At 34.8% G+C, this 20,209-nt stretch overlaps 2 protein-coding genes across 2 annotated transcripts; one reads left to right on the forward strand and one right to left on the reverse strand.

Annotated features, from left to right (window-relative positions):
* The first annotated feature begins 801 nt into the window (after positions 1-801).
* Positions 802-3,958, forward strand: LOC104736726 (F-box/LRR-repeat protein 3). The gene is made up of 7 exons (XM_010456771.3): positions 802-1,851; positions 1,991-2,116; positions 2,196-2,300; positions 2,394-2,793; positions 2,900-3,029; positions 3,138-3,432; positions 3,517-3,958. The coding sequence occupies exons 1-7, from the start codon at positions 1,225-1,227 to the stop codon at positions 3,760-3,762; spliced, it is 1,929 nt and encodes a 642-aa protein (XP_010455073.1). The 5' UTR covers positions 802-1,224; the 3' UTR covers positions 3,763-3,958.
* A 12,569-nt stretch (positions 3,959-16,527) lies between these two features.
* LOC104738235 (uncharacterized) lies at positions 16,528-17,649 on the reverse strand. Its single transcript, XM_010458441.2, has one exon. The coding sequence runs from the start codon at positions 17,598-17,600 to the stop codon at positions 16,749-16,751; it is 852 nt and encodes a 283-aa protein (XP_010456743.2). The 5' UTR covers positions 17,601-17,649; the 3' UTR covers positions 16,528-16,748.
* Positions 17,650-20,209: the final 2,560 nt, after the last annotated feature.

Here is a 20,209-nt window from a genome sequence, read left to right on the forward strand (position 1 = left end):
TGTCAACTTCTGAAGTTCCGTACACCAAAGTACCACTGCGCATTACAAATGTCAGCATGTAAGCATTTTAATTTAGAGGTTGAAAAAGTATCCATGACTTCCATTTAATTACAACTTATCAAACTATATATACATGCTATATATATATAAGTTATAGTAGAACCAACTCCTACCCTTATCTTATTCGTATGAATTACTATATGATAATATCCAGCGAAATTCCCAACGCGAAGCGGCATGGTTTATGCTATATTGCCAGGCCTAGTATATACATGACGTTGCAAACTTTGGAATAAGTTCAAATTAGAATTTAGTAGTATATAATTATTTGTTTAATATATACATGACGTTGCAAACTTTTTGTAATAAAACTCGAATTAGAATTTAATTTAGTGTAGTATATAATTATTATGTTTAATGTATGACTTACTTAACTAATAATAAACTATTGCACGTTCATCGTTTTAAAAATTAGCAATTTGTAAAGGTCACAATTATTTAACTCCTTCATGAAACGACGATCTCGCGTACTATCCACGTCAGACAAACGAATAATGCTTTCTTCATATATTTATTTATTTATATGTTTTATAATGACATTTTCTCAGATTTATCATATAGTTTGTGAGTCAAACAGATAGGTACGGTCGATGCACGTTACGTGGGACCCGCAATTAGTACAAAACTAATCACCTGCTCCAGATCTTACGATACAGCCTCCGTAACTAACCACTCATACATCACCACGTGGGAAACTAACCACGCGTTCACAGATAACTTAACACTTGTGTTTCCGTACTCCAGGGGGTGTGTTTGTCATTTCCGCTTCTTTCTTCATCTTCTCCCTTTTCTTGTTTTTTTTTTTTTTTCCTTCTCCTTTATATAAATAAAACCTTGGGAAAAAAAGGAGAAAACTAAAACTAGAAGAGCGTTCGGTTTTTGTTTTTTTTTTCCTCACCGGGAAAATCCGAAAGGTCTGTGTGTGACTGATTTCACAGAGTAATGAACACGAAATTGAAATCCGTTAACCGAATTCAGATTCTTGAAAAACCGGTTCACCATTCTCTACTCTATCTCCGAGCTGTGTTCCTCTTCATCCCGACTTAAATAAAACAAAAAGCTTCAAACTTTCTGATTCCAAATCCAATATAGGAGAAAACCCTTTTTTATTTCCCCCTCAAAAAGTTTCGTTTTTTTGTTTTTTTGTTGTTCTTTCTGTTGCAAATGTCAATGTCTACATCAATTTTATCCGTTTTGTCTGAAGATCTTCTGGTTCGTATCTACTGCTTTTTAGACCCACCGTGTCGGAAAACATGGCGTTTAATCAGCAAAGAGTGTCTCCGAGTCGACTCGTTGAGTCGTACCACGATCCGACTCCTCCGAGTCGAGTTTCTCCCGGCGCTTCTCCTCAAGTACCAAAACCTCTCTTCCCTCGACCTCTCCGTCTGTCCTAAACTCGACGACGACGTCGTTTTACGTTTAGCATTAGACGGCACGGTTTCTACGTCAGGCATTAAGTCGCTGAACCTGAGCCGATCCACCGCGGTTCGAGCCAGGGGACTTGAGACGTTGGCTCGTATGTGTCACGCTCTTGAGCGCGTTGACGTGTCTCACTGCTGGGGATTCGGAGATAGGGAAGCGGCGGCGCTGTCGTCTGCCAAGGGGCTGAGGGAGCTGAGGATGGATAAGTGTTTGAGTTTAAGCGACGTTGGATTAGCGAGGATCGTTGTTGGATGTAGTAATCTGAATAAGATTAGCTTGAAATGGTGTATGGAGATCTCTGATCTTGGGATTGATCTTCTCTGTAAGATTTGCAAAGGATTGAAATCTCTTGATGTCTCTTATCTTAAGGTAAATGGCATAATTTTGAAAACTTTATTGATTGGTTTGTGGGATTTGATGGAGATGGGATTCAAAGTTTCTATCGTTGTAGTGATCAATGTGAGATTTGGCTAATATGAATAGTTGGGTTTCTGAATTTTTTATTCAGATCACGAATGATTCGATTCGTTCTATAGCTTTGCTGCCAAAGCTTGAGGTTTTAGATATGGTAAGCTGTCCTTTGATAGATGATGTTGGCTTACAAATGCTAGAGAATGGTTCTCCTTCATTACAGGTAGTTACTTTGCCTTCACAATCACACACAAAGCTTTATTTTTCGAGTTTTTTTTATAACGTTTAAGTGCTATGAACAGGAGATCGATGTAACAAGGTGTGAGCGTGTGAGTTTGTCTAGCTTGATCTCTATAGTTAGAGGCCATCCTGATATTCAAGTCCTTAAAGCCAGTCACTGTGTATCAGTAAGTTTGCGATTAAGGCCTTGGATTAGTCTAGTTACCCGAAAATGTACTCTGCGGAATCTGTATTTACTCTCCGGTCTTTGTGATTCACAGGAAGTTTCTGCAAGCTTCTTACAGTACATCAAAGGTTTGAAGCATCTCAAGGTTATATGGATTGATGGAGCTCGTGTTTCTGATTCCTCTCTTGTAACCTTAAGCTCTAGCTGTAGATCTTTAATGGAGATTGGACTGAGCAGATGTGTTGATGTAACGGATGTTGGGATGATGGCACTTGCACGCAACTGTTTGAATTTGAAAACTGTAAATCTAGCGTGCTGCGGATTTGTGACTGATGTAGCCATCTCTGCTTTAGCTCAGACTTGCCGGAATCTGGAGATTTTAAAGTTAGAGTCTTGTCATTTGATATCCGAAAAAGGTCTTCAATCGCTTGGATGTTACTCCAAGCTTCTTCAAGAACTCGATCTTACTGACTGTTGTGGCGTAAATGACAGAGGTAAAACAGATTTATGTGTACTACTCATCAACCTCCGTTTGTGTTTTAGATCTTATCAGCTTTGGTAACTTACAGTTTTTGATTCCTTTGGGAAATTTTACCGCAGGGCTAGAATATATCTCAAAGTGTTCAAATCTTCAAAGATTGAAACTTGGACTCTGCACAAATATCTCAGACAAAGGGATCTTTCATATTGGTTCCAAATGCTCGAAGCTTCTAGAACTTGATCTATATCGGTAAAATTCCTTCCCTCAAACCCGTCTCCTTCTTTTCTTGGTAGGTTCTTGATGGAAAATGCATAGGACATGTTTCATTTTCTAATCGTTTCTGGTTTTTGAGTGCAGCTGTGCCGGTTTTGGAGATGATGGTTTAGCAGCTTTGTCTCGAGGTTGCAAGAGCTTGAACCGACTCATTCTATCGTACTGCAGTGAACTAACGGACACTGGGGTTGAACAAATCCGCCAGCTAGAACATCTAAGTCACCTTGAACTCCGAGGGCTAAAGAATATAACCGGTGTTGGTTTAGCTGCAATAGCGTGCGGCTGCAAAAAATTGGGCTACTTGGACCTGAAACTCTGCGAGAATATTGATGATTCGGGTTTCTGGGCACTAGCTTACTTCTCAAGAAACCTAAGACAGGTAAAAAAATATATTTACAGGCGTAAATTGAGAAGCATCAACTGAAAACATATTTGATTTGTTGTCTTGTGTTTGGTTTGGCAGATAAACTTGTGCAATTGCTCGGTGTCTGATAAGGCTTTATGCATGTTGATGAGCAATCTGAGTCGGGTTCAAGACGTTGACTTAGTTCATCTGAACCGTGTGACTGTAGAAGGGTTTGAGTTTGCTCTGAGAGCCTGTTGCAATAGGCTCAAGAAGCTTAAACTACTCGCACCTCTCAGATTCTTGCTCTCATCAGAATTGCTCGAGACGCTTCATGCTCGTGGTTGCCGCATTAGGTGGGACTGAAGACATCAAGAACGATAAGGTTTCTTGCGTTGTATTGGGCTATATCTATTGGGGTGTTATTTCTGTTGGGCTACAGTCCATTACTTGTAAATGTTGGTTGTTTGTAAACCCTAATCCCTTGTGTTGTAACCCTAAAGTCGTGTGTATATAAACGACGTGATGAAGTATGAATAAAGCAAGCAAGTTCGATATCTAATTCTACGTGGTATCAGAGCTAAAGATCAAAACTTCTCAATCATAAAACGTTTTTCTTTGTTAATCGATAGTTTCGATAATTGTCTTTTCTCTAGTTGAGAATTTGGTGTTCTTCGATGATGTCAAGTGACGAAAGTAAAGCAGCTACTACGGCTCTTGTTGCGCAAAAGACAGTGGCGGTGTCACCGTATTTACTGTCCAGTTCTGACAATCTCGGAACGTCTATCTCCTCTATTACTTTGAACGAAGATAACTACAATGAGTGGTCTGAGGAGATGATGAACGCCCTTCAGGCCAAACGGAAGACAGGTTTCATTAATGGAACGATTCTGCAACCTCCTCCTGATGATTATGACTATGAAAATTGGAAAACAGTTAACTCGATGATTGTCAGCTGGATCCGCTCGTCGATTGCGTCAAAGGTAAAGTCTACTGCGACTTTTGTCTCTAACACGCATCAATTGTGGGAAGATTTGAAGCAGCGTTTCTCTGTTGGAAACGAAGTTCGTGTTCATCAGATCAAGGCTCAACTTGTTTCGTGTAGACAAGATGGACAAAGTGTCTTGGATTATTATGGAAAATTGTGTACTTTGTGGGATGAGTTGCGTAACTATTGTCCCCCTTCGGTGTGTTCTTGCGGCGGGTGTTCGTGTGGTGTAACAACCAAGTTTGCCAAAGAAACAGAGAAAGAGAAGGTTCATCAATTCTTGTTAGGACATGATGATGCACGGTTTGGTGGATTGTGTACGAATTTGGTTGGCACAACACCCTTACCTTCTCTTGGTGAAGCATATTCGAAGATCATTCGTGAAAAACAATGGTTGTCATCTGCTCGCAGTCGTGAACAGCTACGTGATGTCGTTGGTTTCGTAGCCAAAGGTGAATCTCATGAGTCGTCCCTAGTCAAGGAAGCAACACCAGAATCAGTTGCGTATTTGGGACGGTCTGATCATCAAGGCAGTCATAAGATTGGATCCTCTTCCATTCTCAAACTAGGAGGTAGGACACTCTATTCTCACTGTGGCAGAACAGGGCACAAAAAACGCGATTGTTGGCAGCTTGTCGGTTTTCCTGACTGGTGGGAAGAGTTTCCTCAAGGACGTGGCAATGGAAGAGGGATGAGAGGAAGAGGAACAGGAGCAGGTCGTGGTCGAGGTGAGGTCACAGCTCATGCTACAACTTCAAATCAATCGGCTTTCCCTGAGTTTTCACAAGATCAGCTGAAGTTATTGCTGCAGTTGCTTGATGAGAAAGCAAGCAAAGAAAAGCAAGGAACCAGTGGTGATCGATTATCTGGTAAGAAAGCTCTAGGTGATATTATTCTTGATACAAGAGCTTCTCACCATATGACAGGAAATCTCTCTTCTCTTCAAAACATTGAGAGGATTTCTCCTTGTTCTGTTGGCTTTGCGGATGGAAGCAAGACCTTTGCGTTGTGTGTTGGCCGTTTGCCTTTGTCAAGCACAGCCTCTTTAGACAATGTTCTTTATGTGCCGAGTTTCAATTGCACACTAATTTCTGTTTCAAAAATCCTCAAGCAAACTAAGTGTGTTGTGTGGTTCACTGATGAGTTTTGTGCTTTGCAGGACCGTTCTTTGAAGACTTTGATTGGAAGCGGTGAAGAGCGTGATGGGGTTTACCACTTGACAGAGGTTGTTTCAGCTAAGATACACAGTGTCAAAGCCACCGTTGACGACAATTGTGGCATCGACGTCTTAGACATCCTTCGTTTTCTGTGCTTTCCGATTTACCTATGTTTTCTAGTTCAAATAAATTGGCTGGCTATAGTTCTTGTGACACTTGTTTTAGAGCCAAGCAGAAAAGATAAATTTTTCATGATAGTTTTAATAAAGCAGACGACTGTTTTTCTATGATTCATTGCGATGTTTGGGGACCTTATCGGGTTCCGGCTTCTTGTGGTGGTGTTTATTTTTTGACCATTGTTGATGATTTCTCGAGAGCTGTTTGGACCTTCTTAATGTTGGAGAAATCAGAGGTCTGTGGTATTTTACAGAATTTTCTTGTGTATGCTGAAAAACAGTTCGGTAAAACTGTCAAGGTGGTGCAGAGCGATAATGGTACAAAGTTCATGTGTCTGTCTTCGCACTTTCGGGAACAAGGCATTCTCCACCAGACATCTTGTGTTGCTACTCCACAACAAAATGGAAGAGTAGAACGCAAGCACAGACATATTCTTAATGTGGCTCGCGCATTGCTATTTCAAGCCCATTTGCCAATCAAGTTTTGGGGAGAAGTGGTCCTTACTACGGCTTACCAGATCAATCGCACACCATCGTCAATACACAAAGGTGTTTCACCGTACGAGATTCTTCATGGTTGCAAGCCGGCTTATGATCAATTGCGAGTGTTAGGTTCGGCTTGTTATGTGCATCGCATTTCTAGGGATACAGATAAATTTGGGGAGCGTAGTCGTCTTTGTATCTTTGTTGGCTATGCTTTTGGCAAGAAAGGGTGGAAGGTTTACTACATTGAGAACAATATTTTTTCTGTCTCTCGTGATGTTGTTTTCAAGAGACGGTTTTTCTGTATGATGATCATACGGACACTTTGTCGTCTGTTCCTCCGATCTCTAGTGACTTTGATGGCGATTGGCTTCTTCCACCGGATACTCGCGTAAGGGGGAGTCCTCATGAGGTTGTCTTTCCACCGGATACTCCCGTGAGGGGGAGTCAACATGATGAGGTCATTGTTCCAGTGACACCGACTGTACCTTTGACACCGTCACCTGTGTCTCCGGCTGTCGACATTGTTCAACCTCCGATTGTTGTTCCCTTTACCGAGCCTCCCGTACCTGTTCCTCTACATCGTAGTGAGAGAGTACGCAAAGAAAATGTTCGTTTGAGTGATTATGTTGTTAATCATCATGTGTTGTCTCCGTCTACGGACACCCATCACGCTCCACCTGCTCACCCACTCGAGTCTTCCCAAACGGTCCAAGGTATGTTTTTCCCTTCCTTGACAGATTATGTTTTTGATGAACAATTATCTCCAGGGCATCGAACATTCTTAGCCACCATTACTCAATCCAAGGAACCAAAGAATTTTAAAGAGGCAATACACATCAAAGTATGGAACAATGCAATGACTACGGAGGTTGTGGCGCTTGAAGACAAGGATACATTGGATGTCACAACGCTACCTGAAGGTAAAGTAGCTCTTGGGTGCCAATGGGTGTACAAAACCAAATATCATGCAGACGGAACAATTGAGAGATACAAGGCTCGTCTCGTCATTCTTGGTAATCATCAGGTTGAAGGGGAGGATAATAATGAGACATTTGCGCCGGTCATCAAGATGACCACAATCCACTCCGTTCTCCGGTTAGTTGCTGCTAAACAATGGGAAGTATATCTGATGGATGTCAACAATGCCTTCCTTCATGGGGATTTAGAAGAGGAGGTTTACATGCAACTTCCCCCTGGTTTCCATCATTCACACCCTGGTAAAGTTTGTCGTCTCAAAAAGTCACTTTACGGACTTAAACAGGCACCTCGTTGTTGGTTCAAGAAGTTTTCGGATGCTTTGCTTCGGTTTGGTTTCATTCAGTCTTATGAGGATTACTCCCTCTTTTCATACACTCGTGCAGGGATTGAGCTTCGCGTCTTGATCTACGTTGATGATCTCCTCATCTATGGGAATGATGCCTATATGCTTCAAAAATTTAAGGATTATTTGTCTCGTTGTTTTGCTATGAAAGATTTGGGCAAATTAGAATACTTTCTTGGTATTGAAGTCAGTCGTGGCCCTGAAGGAATTTTTTTATCTCAATGAAAGTATGCTTTGGCCGTTATTTTTGATTGTGGTGACATTGGTGCTACGCCTGCAGCGGCTACACCTTTACCGCAAAACCATCATCTCGCCACTAATGATGGTCCGCTTCTGCTTGATCCGAAGCCCTATCGTCGTCTTGTTGGTCGTCTCATTTATCTTACGCATACACGTCCGGAGTTGAGTTACTCGGTTCATGTGTTGGCTCAAATCATGCAGAAACCTCGTGCGGCTCATTGGGATGTTGCGCTTTGTGTTGTCAGCTTCTTGAAAGGTTGTCCTGGACAAGGTATTCTCCTTAAAGCCGATTCTGATCTCACTCTCACTATTTATTGTGACTCCGACTGGTCTTCTTGTCCGTTAACCCATCGTTCACTCAGTGCTTTTGTGGTCATGCTTGGAAGACAAAGAAACAAAAGACAGTCTCTCATTCCTCCGCTGAAGCTGAGTATCGTGCCATGGCAGTGAGACTTCGTGAAATCAAATGGCTTCGTCGGTTGTTAACAGAATTAGGCATCGAACAAACGTCTTCCACATGTTTCTTCTGTGATAGTAAAGTCGCTATTCATATAGCTGCAAATCCCGTCTTCCATGAGCGCACAAAACACATTGAGACTGATTGTCATGCAGTACGCGTTGCTGTTTCCGATGGAACTATTGTCACACATCATATTGGTACATCGGATCAACTTGCTGATAATTGACAAAAGCGCTTGGTCGAGTTCAGTTTCAAGCTATAATGTCCACGTTGAGTATTTCGGATCCTCATGCTCCAAGGTGAGGGGGAGTATTGGGCTATATCTATTGGGGTGTTATTTCTGTTGGGCTACAGTCCATTAATTGTTAATGTCGGTTGTTTGTAAACCCTAATCCCTTGTGTTGTAACCCTAAAGTCGTGTATATATAAACGACATGATGAAGTATGAATAAAGCAAGCAAGTTCGATACCCTTATAGGTTTAGAGTGCTTATAAACTTAAACGTTAAAATCAATCAAACGTTAGTAGCGGTTTGTTGTGAATGCATATCCGTTAAATGAGTCATTTACCAAACTGTTCAACCAAATGACATCATTGATTGCCTATGCCAAGCCATAATGATCATCATGCTTATGTAGTTGATACTTGATAGTTGATAGGGGCCCCCTATTATAGGGGGTATGGCGAAACACCTGAAGCATTTGCCATAGAAACAGCCTGATAATCTTGGTAGAACCTAACCAAATTCGCTCTAAGCTCATCTTAATGCTTAGAGCGAATTCAAAATTGCAGTAAGATGATGCTAACGTATAAATTCATACCAATCTGATGATTGAGAATCACTAGAAACAAAAACTATCAAAATAAACAGTAATCACTCTAAAGAACTACAACTGAAAACGTGAAGCCAGAGTTCTTTACACAGTTAAATCAGAGCCTAATAACACAATGCCCTGAATAAACAAATGAGACAAACACAACAAAATCAGAGCCTAATAACACAAGATTAAGAGATTATATGACAACTTAAACGATGGAGTAAGTGATGTTCTTGCATAGGATTGAGAGATAAGAGATTATATGCCAACTTATTCATGAGAACCCATTTGATAAAATTAGAATCAAAATGACGACAATCAAATTAGAATCAAAAGCACATACCTGAAATTGGAATTAGAGAAAGAAGACACGGCCTTCTTGTTCTGAATCGGAGATTCGCCGGAGATAGTTTCTCTCGGCGAATTTTGAAATTTTTTGAAAATTCTGGAAAATTCTGAAAAAACAAATGAAATAAACGGACTACCCGATAATGTTTTGCTCAAACCCGTTAGTATTCGGGTCTTAGGGTATGCCCTTATAAATCCGTTTATAATTTTATGTTTTTTAAGTGGATTCGGGTTTTAAAAAATAAACTAGGCCCGTTTAGACCCGTGGACTTAAGACCCGTTTTAACATCACTAAATAGGGGGTATGGCGACAATATTATGCATACTTAACCTCCAACTAATTGAGTTCCCACCAACGATAGACCCGTTATTGACATTCTCTCATCATTATGTCAACCAACCGTTAACCAAAATAAAATAAAATAAATATGTCAATCAATAATATAATTGTCGTGTTTACAAAGGTTGTGCCTAGAAAACATGGTATTCACTAAACATAATGAAATTTTTTTATTCTATGTATAAAAGAATAAAAAGAACAATGCATAATGGAATACACAGATTTTTTGGAATAAAAAGAAAATCTGCAGAGAAAAACAAAATAGTAGATGGTAACCAAACAATAAAAATGTTTATAAAATATATTAAATATTAAATTAATTAAATTTCAATGATATTACTAATATTATTTTTAATGTATATATAATAAATTTTACATTTGATTTTAAAATAAACTTTGTAAATTAAATTTTAGATATATCATATTAAATATTAATAATTAATATTAACATACAATAAAATTTTAAGAGTAATTTAAATTTGTTTTACTATTCATACCGTTTTCAAATAGAGACTTAAGATTAGTTTAACATAAAATTCCTATCAAAAATATCTTTTCTGTCAATATATTGTGAAAATATGAAATTTTTTATATTACAAAATTAATTTTTTTTAATAAACATATATTTTTTTATTTTAAAATAAAAAACAAATTTTAATATTTGTTCTTTTTCTTGTTCCATTTGTTCCTCATCAATTTTGGGGAGGAACATTTTTGTTATGTTGTTCTTTATTTTTTGAAGGATGTAGAGGAATGTAGGAGAAAAAAATATTACTTTCAAATGGTAAAAAAAATTTGGAATATAGAGGAATATGATTTGGCTCCTCATTCTTTTCCTAAATTTTGGTCACCAATTGAAGCCGTAGAGTTTTCTTTTTAGTTGGATCATGTAATATTAATTGATACGATATAAAGATATTGTGTTTATTCTAAAACTATTTGAATATTAATATACTCTTAAAAAAGTCTTAAAAGAATATTTCCTATGTCGTAAATAAGATTTATTATTTTCACTTTTTAATCACATTCCACATAAATTAACTAAAAACTTCAAATTGTTAAATAAAAATTGACGTGACAGAAAAATGAAAAATAATTATATGAACATTTTATATGCCTATTTTTCCCAAGATATACATTTATTTATAAGGATAACAATATACCAGTCATTTTTGTATGATTGTAAAGTATAGAAAAAAAAATATACAATCTTTTTCTCTCTTGACTATTAATTATTATACTTTGATGCATGTTAATAAATAATTTCTATTTTCCATATACTTAAGAAAAATTTATGTGTACAATAATAATTGTTTATGCATCCATAAGTTTACACTTCAAGACAATATGTATGTATACATTATATGAATATATGATGAGATGCATTCAACATATCTTTATTAAAATTAAAACAAAATTAGGAGAGTTATGGTATTAATTTTTGTTTTTTTTAAAAAAATTGGGGTTCTTTGATGGCATGCATAATGCAAAGTTGCAAACGAAAAATTAATGTTGTCTTAAAAACTGATATTTATTTATGTCTTAAACATATTTTATAAAAGTGTACTTTTTTTTCCAGTTTCACGAAATATGTCTTAAACATATTTTATAAAACATATAATTTATCGTAATCTTACTGAGCTCACCCATTTTATTAAAAATAAATGGTACATGGTAATAGATTTCTAAAATACAAGAAAACCGTACCTCTATAAATAATATCGATATATTTTTTATTTATTTAAAAACTAGTTCGGAATTGAAGTTTTATCGAGGTTATATGCGACATTATTATATGACTTTAGAAGTACTTATTTGATGTTATACAGGCATATATGTGTGTGATATGGAACTTGAATACTTTAAATAGGCAAACCTTTTTTTATTATAATTATAATATTACAAAAAGCACATATTGTGAATTTAATTTAAAGACACCAATATTATTAATAATTACATCTAAAGAGACAAATCAAGCCCCCAGTCTTTAGAATTATTTATGATAGAACTGTTTTTGTCGAATTTTGGAATAAGATCTACCGAGTAACGATCACGAATTCCAATGGTTGAAATGAGATCCCTTGTAAACAACTCCGGGATATGAGCATTCCCACATACAAGATTTAGTGATAAATCACATAAAAATGAGGTTGGAGGACTAGGAGGAGGGGAATCAAAACTCATGGTCAAACAACCATGTTTAGAACTATAACGAATGTTCTTAAATGGTTCGACATCTGATTTGAGTAGAGAAGCATCAAAGAAACAAGCATTAGTACATACAATATTGAAAGACGAGTTATTCAAAGATTGACGAACTTGTGAAACTTGAGAAAATTTGGAGTATCGGTCAAGCTCCTTCTCCATATCTCTATTTTTTATGTGAGAACACTTTTGCTGTGGCTTTGTTTTGAGAGAATATTTTCTTGTAGAATCGCCAACTTAATTAAACCTTAGATTGTGAGACTATATTTTTTGAGACACTCTAACCAACATTGCTTTTATGAAGTTTTTTGTTTTTGTTTTTATGACTTCACACATTGATGAGAAAAAGACTATGTCCTATTTATTATAAGTCTCAAGAGGTTAACTGTCTTGATTAAGCTTATTTAAGTATTTTTGGTATAATATCTTTTGGGTTTGAAAATCACATTAATTTCGTGAAACTGGAAAAAAAAATTTAAACTATATAGAAAAAAATAAGGCCCAATGTTAACTTTTTTCCTTGAATGATATTTTATGTGTTTATATTGGTTTCATAAAATTTGATAAATTAAATGTACAGCTAATTATTACTGAATTATTGATTTATATGAGCAATAAAAGTGAGTCATAGAAATTAATAATAATACATTCATGACAATTGATGTAAATGTGGATAAACAAAATATTGAATTGCTGGCAAAAAAAAAACAAAATATTGAATTTAAGCTTTTTTGTGCCTTAGGAAACAATTAGCAACCAAAAGAACTTTTTCTATGAGTATATATATATATATATATATATATATCTTTTTGAAATGTTATATTAATTTAACCAACAAAAAAAATATTTACAAAGGGAAAATTAGAAAGGAAAAAAAAAAGATATTTAAGCGTTAAAACAAAAAGTTTGGAAATAGAGGGTTAGATAATAGTAATAAAAACAGAGAATAGTGTCACTATGTTCTTGGGGCTGCATAGAGTAGACTCCAACTACTAAGGAGTGTAGAGTCATCGTTTGTCCGAACTGAAGTGCAGGAGATGATGCAGTTGGCGATCAATATGTCTATTGTTGAGGAGTTTAAAAAGGAGATCTCGGCGGTTATTTATGTTTTCTCCCTTTTCTTTCCTTCCAGATCTTGTAGATGGAGTGTTCGACTAGTTTTGAAACGATCTAATCCGTTTTTTTAATAAATAATAATAAGAATAAGTATATAAATAATATTAATAATAATAATCTAAATTAGTGGTCCATACACACTAACCACCTAACCACAACCACACCAAACAGCGGAAATAATAATACCAATAATCCACTAACCAATAATAAATAAATAGTATTAATTCCAATCATAACTAATGATCCATTCAACATCAACCAGAGAACCAACAATCATAAACAACATTCTAGGACTCAACTCTAGCAACCTAACAAAAGTCACACAACCAAGCGAGCCACTAAAAGATTCTCCTCTTCATTGCCTTGATTCCACGATCACACTTTGCCTTTACCTGTACCACAAACACAAATTGAGATGCATGAGTATTTGATAAACACTCAGTGAGATAATCCTCCCATCTACTGGGCTATACACACAAGCAACTGAGATATCAATGTTCCAAACAATCAACAAACAAAGCATACAAACCAGGAAAACAAACATCGTCTCGCTGGAGGGGAGGTGTTGACCGACACCAAACAAGTGTCGACCGACGCTGGCTCTTGGTGTCAACCGATACTACCTCACAGTGTCGAAATATACTGCTTCACTGCTGTCGATCAACACTGACTCTGCAATCGCGAACCGCTCGAAGCCGAGAGTCGCATCTCGCTTCCATTCACCACCAAATCGCCCAATACTCAAACCCAAAGCCTTATGCATCCGTAGGAACCTATACCAACCATTCCCATCAAGAAAAACACACAAAACAACAACAAACAAGCAAGAACAAAGGAATCTCAGGCTTAGATCAGCCATGGTCATGCACTCACCTCTTTGCAGGAAGTTTCTGAGCAACCACGACAAATCCAACCTTCCTAGCAAGCTTCTAACACGTCTCTAGCCCTGGATCTTCACTCCCACAGAAAGATCTCACCAAAAATTCCTTCAAATCTCACAAACTCTCATCAAAACCTTAAGAAATTGTTTCTCTCATTTTCTCTATGTTTCAAGCGGCGTAAAACAATGAAAACACGACCTAGGTCGTTCTCCCACTTTAATATCACGGTTCCTTGGTTTTCTTTAAACCAAACCGACCAAAATCGATAATTAAATCGAACTGGTCGAACCATATAAATGTTGGTGTCGATCGACACCCCTTTGGTGTCGATCGAACTTATCCCAAAATACACATTTTGGTTCACGGATGTTACAAGTTTGATGTATATACAGTTCGACATCGTATAAGAATATGGTCAGGCAAAAAACAAATGATCAAGTGTCTTGACCGGCTCGCCGCATAGATTACACAGTTGCGTGCAACCCCAGTTTTGTATTTGAGTGAAATGCCTAAAAGAGTTTTATTTGGTTTCATTGTTAATTTTTTATGTCGTTTGCAGTATCCTCGATAAGGTAACATTCTTGATTGTAGCAAATCTGTCATCTTGAACATAAGAATACAAACTTGTGCATGTCAGAGATGGGAGATGAGTGGACTTCGTTGTCGTCTCATGCGGTAATGTTCATTACCAAGAAGAATATTAACCACAACACCTTCTAATAGTACTCCAACGCAAAAAAAAAAAAAAAAAAACATATTTATGCTTCCACGATATAAATAGTCAATTGTATTATATTGTTTTGAAAAAAATATGAGTATGTAATCAAGCCACCTTCTAATTTGGTTGGAAAAATCTGTAATACAAAAGAAGAAAACTAAAAACCAAAGAGAAAGAAGGGGAGACATAAATATCTAAAATATGCTTCAAGAAATATGATCTTTCAGCAGCTGACTTATTTTTTTGAAGATTTAAAAATCTTCAATCTCTTTAAATCTGTAACAGTACATGAAACTTAAACCAATATTTCAAGAATAAACAAAGTACATTGAAATATAGAAATTCACTATACCTCTTTTGATCCTTTTGTACAATCTTCATGAGGTTTTTGGCAGTATTTGGTGTACCTATCCTTACAGTTGTGTCATATTTGCATCACATTGTGAAACATCTTCCTCAACCATCCATCATAACAATTCTACAATTTTTTTTTTTTTTTTTTTTTTTTTTTTTTTTTTGTTAACAATTCTACATTTTTAAAAAAAAAAAGAGAGAAACAAATAGAGGATGAGACCTAGTATTGATTTTGTCTCATTTTATAAAATGACTTCGTATTTTTACATCACTGAAAGCGATCAAATATGAGTTTTGGGAGTTTTCCACGTGTTCGATAATTATGGTTCACATCCAGACTGAATGATTAAATAATTAAGCCAAAATCTCATGAATTTTTTTATAGATTATGATCTTGAATCAAGTTAACCCTTTCACAACAGTAGGCTCTATGATCCAAGATTTTCTTTTCATGGATCCAGTCACTTCCAAGTTTTCCACCGATACCTACTATAATTTCAGTAAAGAATACAATCAATCCCACATGATCAACCCCATTGATGATGAGCAAAAAAATTCACAACTAATTCTAGAGAAATAACGATAAGTTTTATGCTTTTCATGCATAGTGACAACGCGATAATACTTAGTGTAATATTCTTTAAACCAAGTTATGATAGTACATAATATCAATTTTGACGGCTCATTTTTAAATTATAACATTTGTTTGATATTTCCTTTAGGTAACCAAGTTCATTATTTGGTTCTAGCTTCTTGTACAAATCAGAGTCTAATTTTAATATACCATCTATTCGACCGATCATTCATCGGACACGTTCTTATACTCAGAACTCACAACAGATTTCCAATTTGCACTTCTATATATATTATTGAGGTCGTTCTCTTTGATTACTTTTATAGGTCTTAAAAGACTTCATAAGTCAAAATTGAGTAAAACATATTTAAGATGATACACACTTATGCTAAGTTGGCCCTTTCAACCACTTTAATTGCGTCACCAATGCGACATCATGCATGGTGACGTTATCTCGCATCATATACTATGTACTCCGAGTAAGGTAATTCAAGCTCGTTTAAAAGACTAACACTAGCTATCCATATTTCCTATTTTGTGGAGTAGAAAGCACATGTTCTTATTTAAGTGACTATGGTGCTTCAGGTTTGCATATTTGAGATCTGATTAATTTTTTGACCTTGAGTGAGAAACTGACATATAGTAAATACCAAAATTTATATTATATATATATTAAAATAAATTACTAATCTATATTTGAAACTTCCAATCATTCATACTTTAAATGGAAGATTTGTAAAATCAAAGTATGAATATTTTTGTGAGGAAAATTATCTCTTCAAATCATTGAGTGAAGACATCGGTTCCTAGTCAATTGGCTTTACTATTGTACTTATTTATTTCCAAATACACTAGTTTAATTCAAGACACAACCTTGGGAGAATCATGATGTATTGTAAACTCATGAGATATTAACATTAGAATGAAAATAAAATAAAATAAAAGAGAATGGGGGATAAACACTCAACTAAACACAATTACATGTGAATAAAAGAAGAGATGATACAAGGAAATGAACATTTAAAATGAAAAACAATAACTTAAAAAGGATAAAAATAATCTTCATCCAGAGATGTGGTGGATAACAACAGAAGGTCTCTAGTAACTTTGAAACCTCTAAAATAAAAGATTAAATAACACATAGAAAAGATAAAGAAACAAAAAAGATATTCAAAGGGATAGAGATAAATCAATTCCCCCGCTTTTGGACTTGTCTTCTTCTGGCTGAATATCATCATCATCATCAATCACCACAACATTGTTTGTTCCAATCTTTGAGATGAAATTCTCTTCGGTCAAAACATTCTCTTGTAAAGCCACATCGCTAGAAAGTTTGGTGGCTCGAGGAGCAGGAAAAGGAAAAACGTTTCTTGAAATTAATGGACAACTCCTTTTTGGTAAAGGATCAGGGACCCTTGAAGCAGTATCATTGGTGCTAGCGTTCCCGGTGAAGAAACGAGTAGGAGTCACACGAGGAACTACGGTCACGTTCATATCCGCGAGTCCTCCGAGGACTCCTCTATTGAAAGATGGGTAAACTAAACGTTTAAAAGGATCAAGAGTGATCCCAAGATGATTTTCATTTGATAAAGCATCTTGTGAATACCCACCTAACAGAATGTGAGGCTTATCTAGGTAAGGGTTCAAAAAGGCGAGTCCAGGGAAGTCTGCTTCCATCTCCTTCCGCTTCTTGTCCCACTCTCGCTCTTGCTTGTGGGCGTTCTGGTGACCACCTAGGGCTTGAGAGGTGGAGAATCCTTTTTTGCAAAAGTGACATGTGTAGATCTTGTTCGATTTTGACGGGTAAATCTTCATGATCTCTCTTCCTCTTCGGACATCACTAGATCCAAAACAAAGGTTCTCAGTCCTCCTGTCAGAGGTGACCTCCTGAGGAGAACCTAGTTTCAGATCAGTGTTTCTTGTTGCCTTCTCCTTGGACTTCTCCGTGGCCACAACAACACCTTTGAGTTTTTCTGGTTTTGGTGTGGAAGAGCCTGAAGAAGACATAGCTTGGTTCTCCATAACAAATCCTTTTTTTCTTTGTTCGGATTGAAAGTGATCTTTATCTTCTGTGCTTAGATTCGGAGAAAATGAGGTCACTATTTATTGAGAAAGTAACCTTAATGTTCGTCAACTGTTATAGTAGAAAATCTCCAAGGGCAAATAAAATTAGAACAAGTAGACTTCATATCAAAAGTTATGGTTGTTTCTTTAAATATGTTGATTTTACTTATTTTGACTTACAAAATAATAATACTCTTTTATTGAATATTAGTTGTATACAACTGTACTGTGAATCCATAATTTTGCAGTTGTTTTTTCTAAAAATTACTTATTCTTTTTGTATCTTCACTATATTTTTATATAAAATATGAACAGTATTTTCTAATATAAATCCATACTTCAAAAAATTATTGGAGTTGTCTATGTTATATATAAAACAAATACTTAAAAAGTATATGTTTCTTCCAACCATCTTGTTGCAGGAATTAATATATTAATGTTCAAGAAAAATATTGAACAAAAATTCGTTTGAACAAATAACTATTATAAACTACTATATTTTCAATGAATTCTCCTGTTCTTTTTCTGAAAAAAAAAAATCTATATTCATTGAATTAAAATAAGTAACAATTACTAAGCTATCTAGTCAAAGTACCATATTTCACTACTATGGAAGGATGATGTTATTCTTTACTAGTTTTATAGGAGATAATTACTCCTTACAAATTAAAAAAAAATTGCATTCTACTAAGGAAAAATTAACTTGGAAGGTGTTTCATAAACATTAAACTTAGACAGCTTGTGATTGACTTTGGGGGAAAATACTAAAGAAGGAAACAAAATAACAAAAATGGTCTATGAACTGTAAAGAATAACAATTTTATTCCTTATAAATTTATTATCAGATATGTTACATATCATATGTATTTTCAGAAAAAGAAAGCTTGAATACCTTTAGTGCCAATTTTTACTTAAAATGAGATTAGTCAATTATTTGGTAACATATATCCACAAAACATTCATACATTCATGAATACTGACTCATTACCACATAGTATTTTTTTATTACAGTATCTTTCTTTTTTCCACTAAATATTATGAAATTAAAATCTTTTATCTGGGCAAATATCAACATTTATATTTTTCCAAATTGTAAGTCTGTAAATAATTGTTCATACTTTTAAAAAAACTTAACCATTAGATAAGTAACCCGCACTTTGCGTTAGTTAATTCAATAGAATTGCCAAAATGTGTAATGATATTTGGTTGTTTTATAGAGGAATATGTTTCTTCTATAAAATTACACTTGTTGGTATTAACTATTCATTTTCAGTTCAGCCTCAACAAAAATATATATTCATTTTTATTTATGTATATTACAAGTGAGTTTTGATTCAAATAAATAAAATGTGTGATAATTTTTTAGTTTAGCAATCTTGTTATTGATTGATTCAAATAAATAAAATGTGTGGTTCAAATTTGAGATTGATTAGCAATCTTGTTATTGATTGATTGAATAGTAATATACGCCTAAAAGAAATAAAGTTTGTAATTTGATAAATTTTGATTTTTTACGAAGTTAATGAATTCATTTTGAAAATAATTATTTAAACATGTCCATTTATATAAATATGTTCAAATTATGTTAAAAGAATTAAATATCTAATTAAAATGAATTAAAGTAATTCATTTAAATGAATTACTTTTAATCCATTGAAATGAATTAAAATTATGTCATTTTAAGAGTGTTCGACAATTAAAACTTTTAATATCTTTGTAGTTTTGTCGATACAATTATTTTCGAAATTTATTGTGTCATATACAATGATTTCATTTTGTTCGTATTTAAACGAAAAAGTAGAAAATTGTAAAAGTTCTAGATCAAACAAATACAAATCTAATTAAATATAGAGTTCAAATTTATCAAATTAACACTTTACATTTCTTTCGGATTAACATTTTATATGGTGATGTCATATGTCAACATATAAACGTTTATACTATATACATGTTCAACTATATATATATAATCATGTCTAATAAGTTTATTATTATGACATTTCTTAAAACATGATATACACACACATATATATATCTATATAATTTAACATTATACACAAATAAAGTATTACTTGCTCCTCGAATTTGAAGGCGGATTGTCTTGCTCGGTCGTCTAGATCTTTATTTTCAGCAGTTTACTTTGTATACATTTTTCTTCCAGGTTGGACTTCCAACGTTGGAGTTCTTTTCTAATTAGTGTTTGGTTGACAAAAAAATAGTATTACAGAAAATGATCAATTGGTTATATGTAGTAAGGTAATATTTTTTTAAGGTTTCTTTTATACACCTCATATTTGAAATTATGTTAAGATATATCCATCCATATACACTCACTGTAACGTAAACAATTTTATTGGAAAAATTATTAAAATAATTTTCAATAAACTAAATAATTGAAAATATAAACATTAAATCCTAGATTATAATATATACTAAAGTGTAAACCCATAAAACCAACCATAACCATAAAATTTAAATCGTAAACTCTAACCCTTAAAACATAAACCGTTAATCTTAAGATGTAAAAAATGATATATTTTCTAATTTTAAAAGATGCCGCCTATATA

Source organism: Camelina sativa, chromosome 13 (assembly GCF_030686135.1).
Source record: "Camelina sativa cultivar CO46 ecotype springtype chromosome 13, ASM3068613v1".
Classification (NCBI taxonomy): domain Eukaryota; kingdom Viridiplantae; phylum Streptophyta; class Magnoliopsida; order Brassicales; family Brassicaceae; genus Camelina; species Camelina sativa.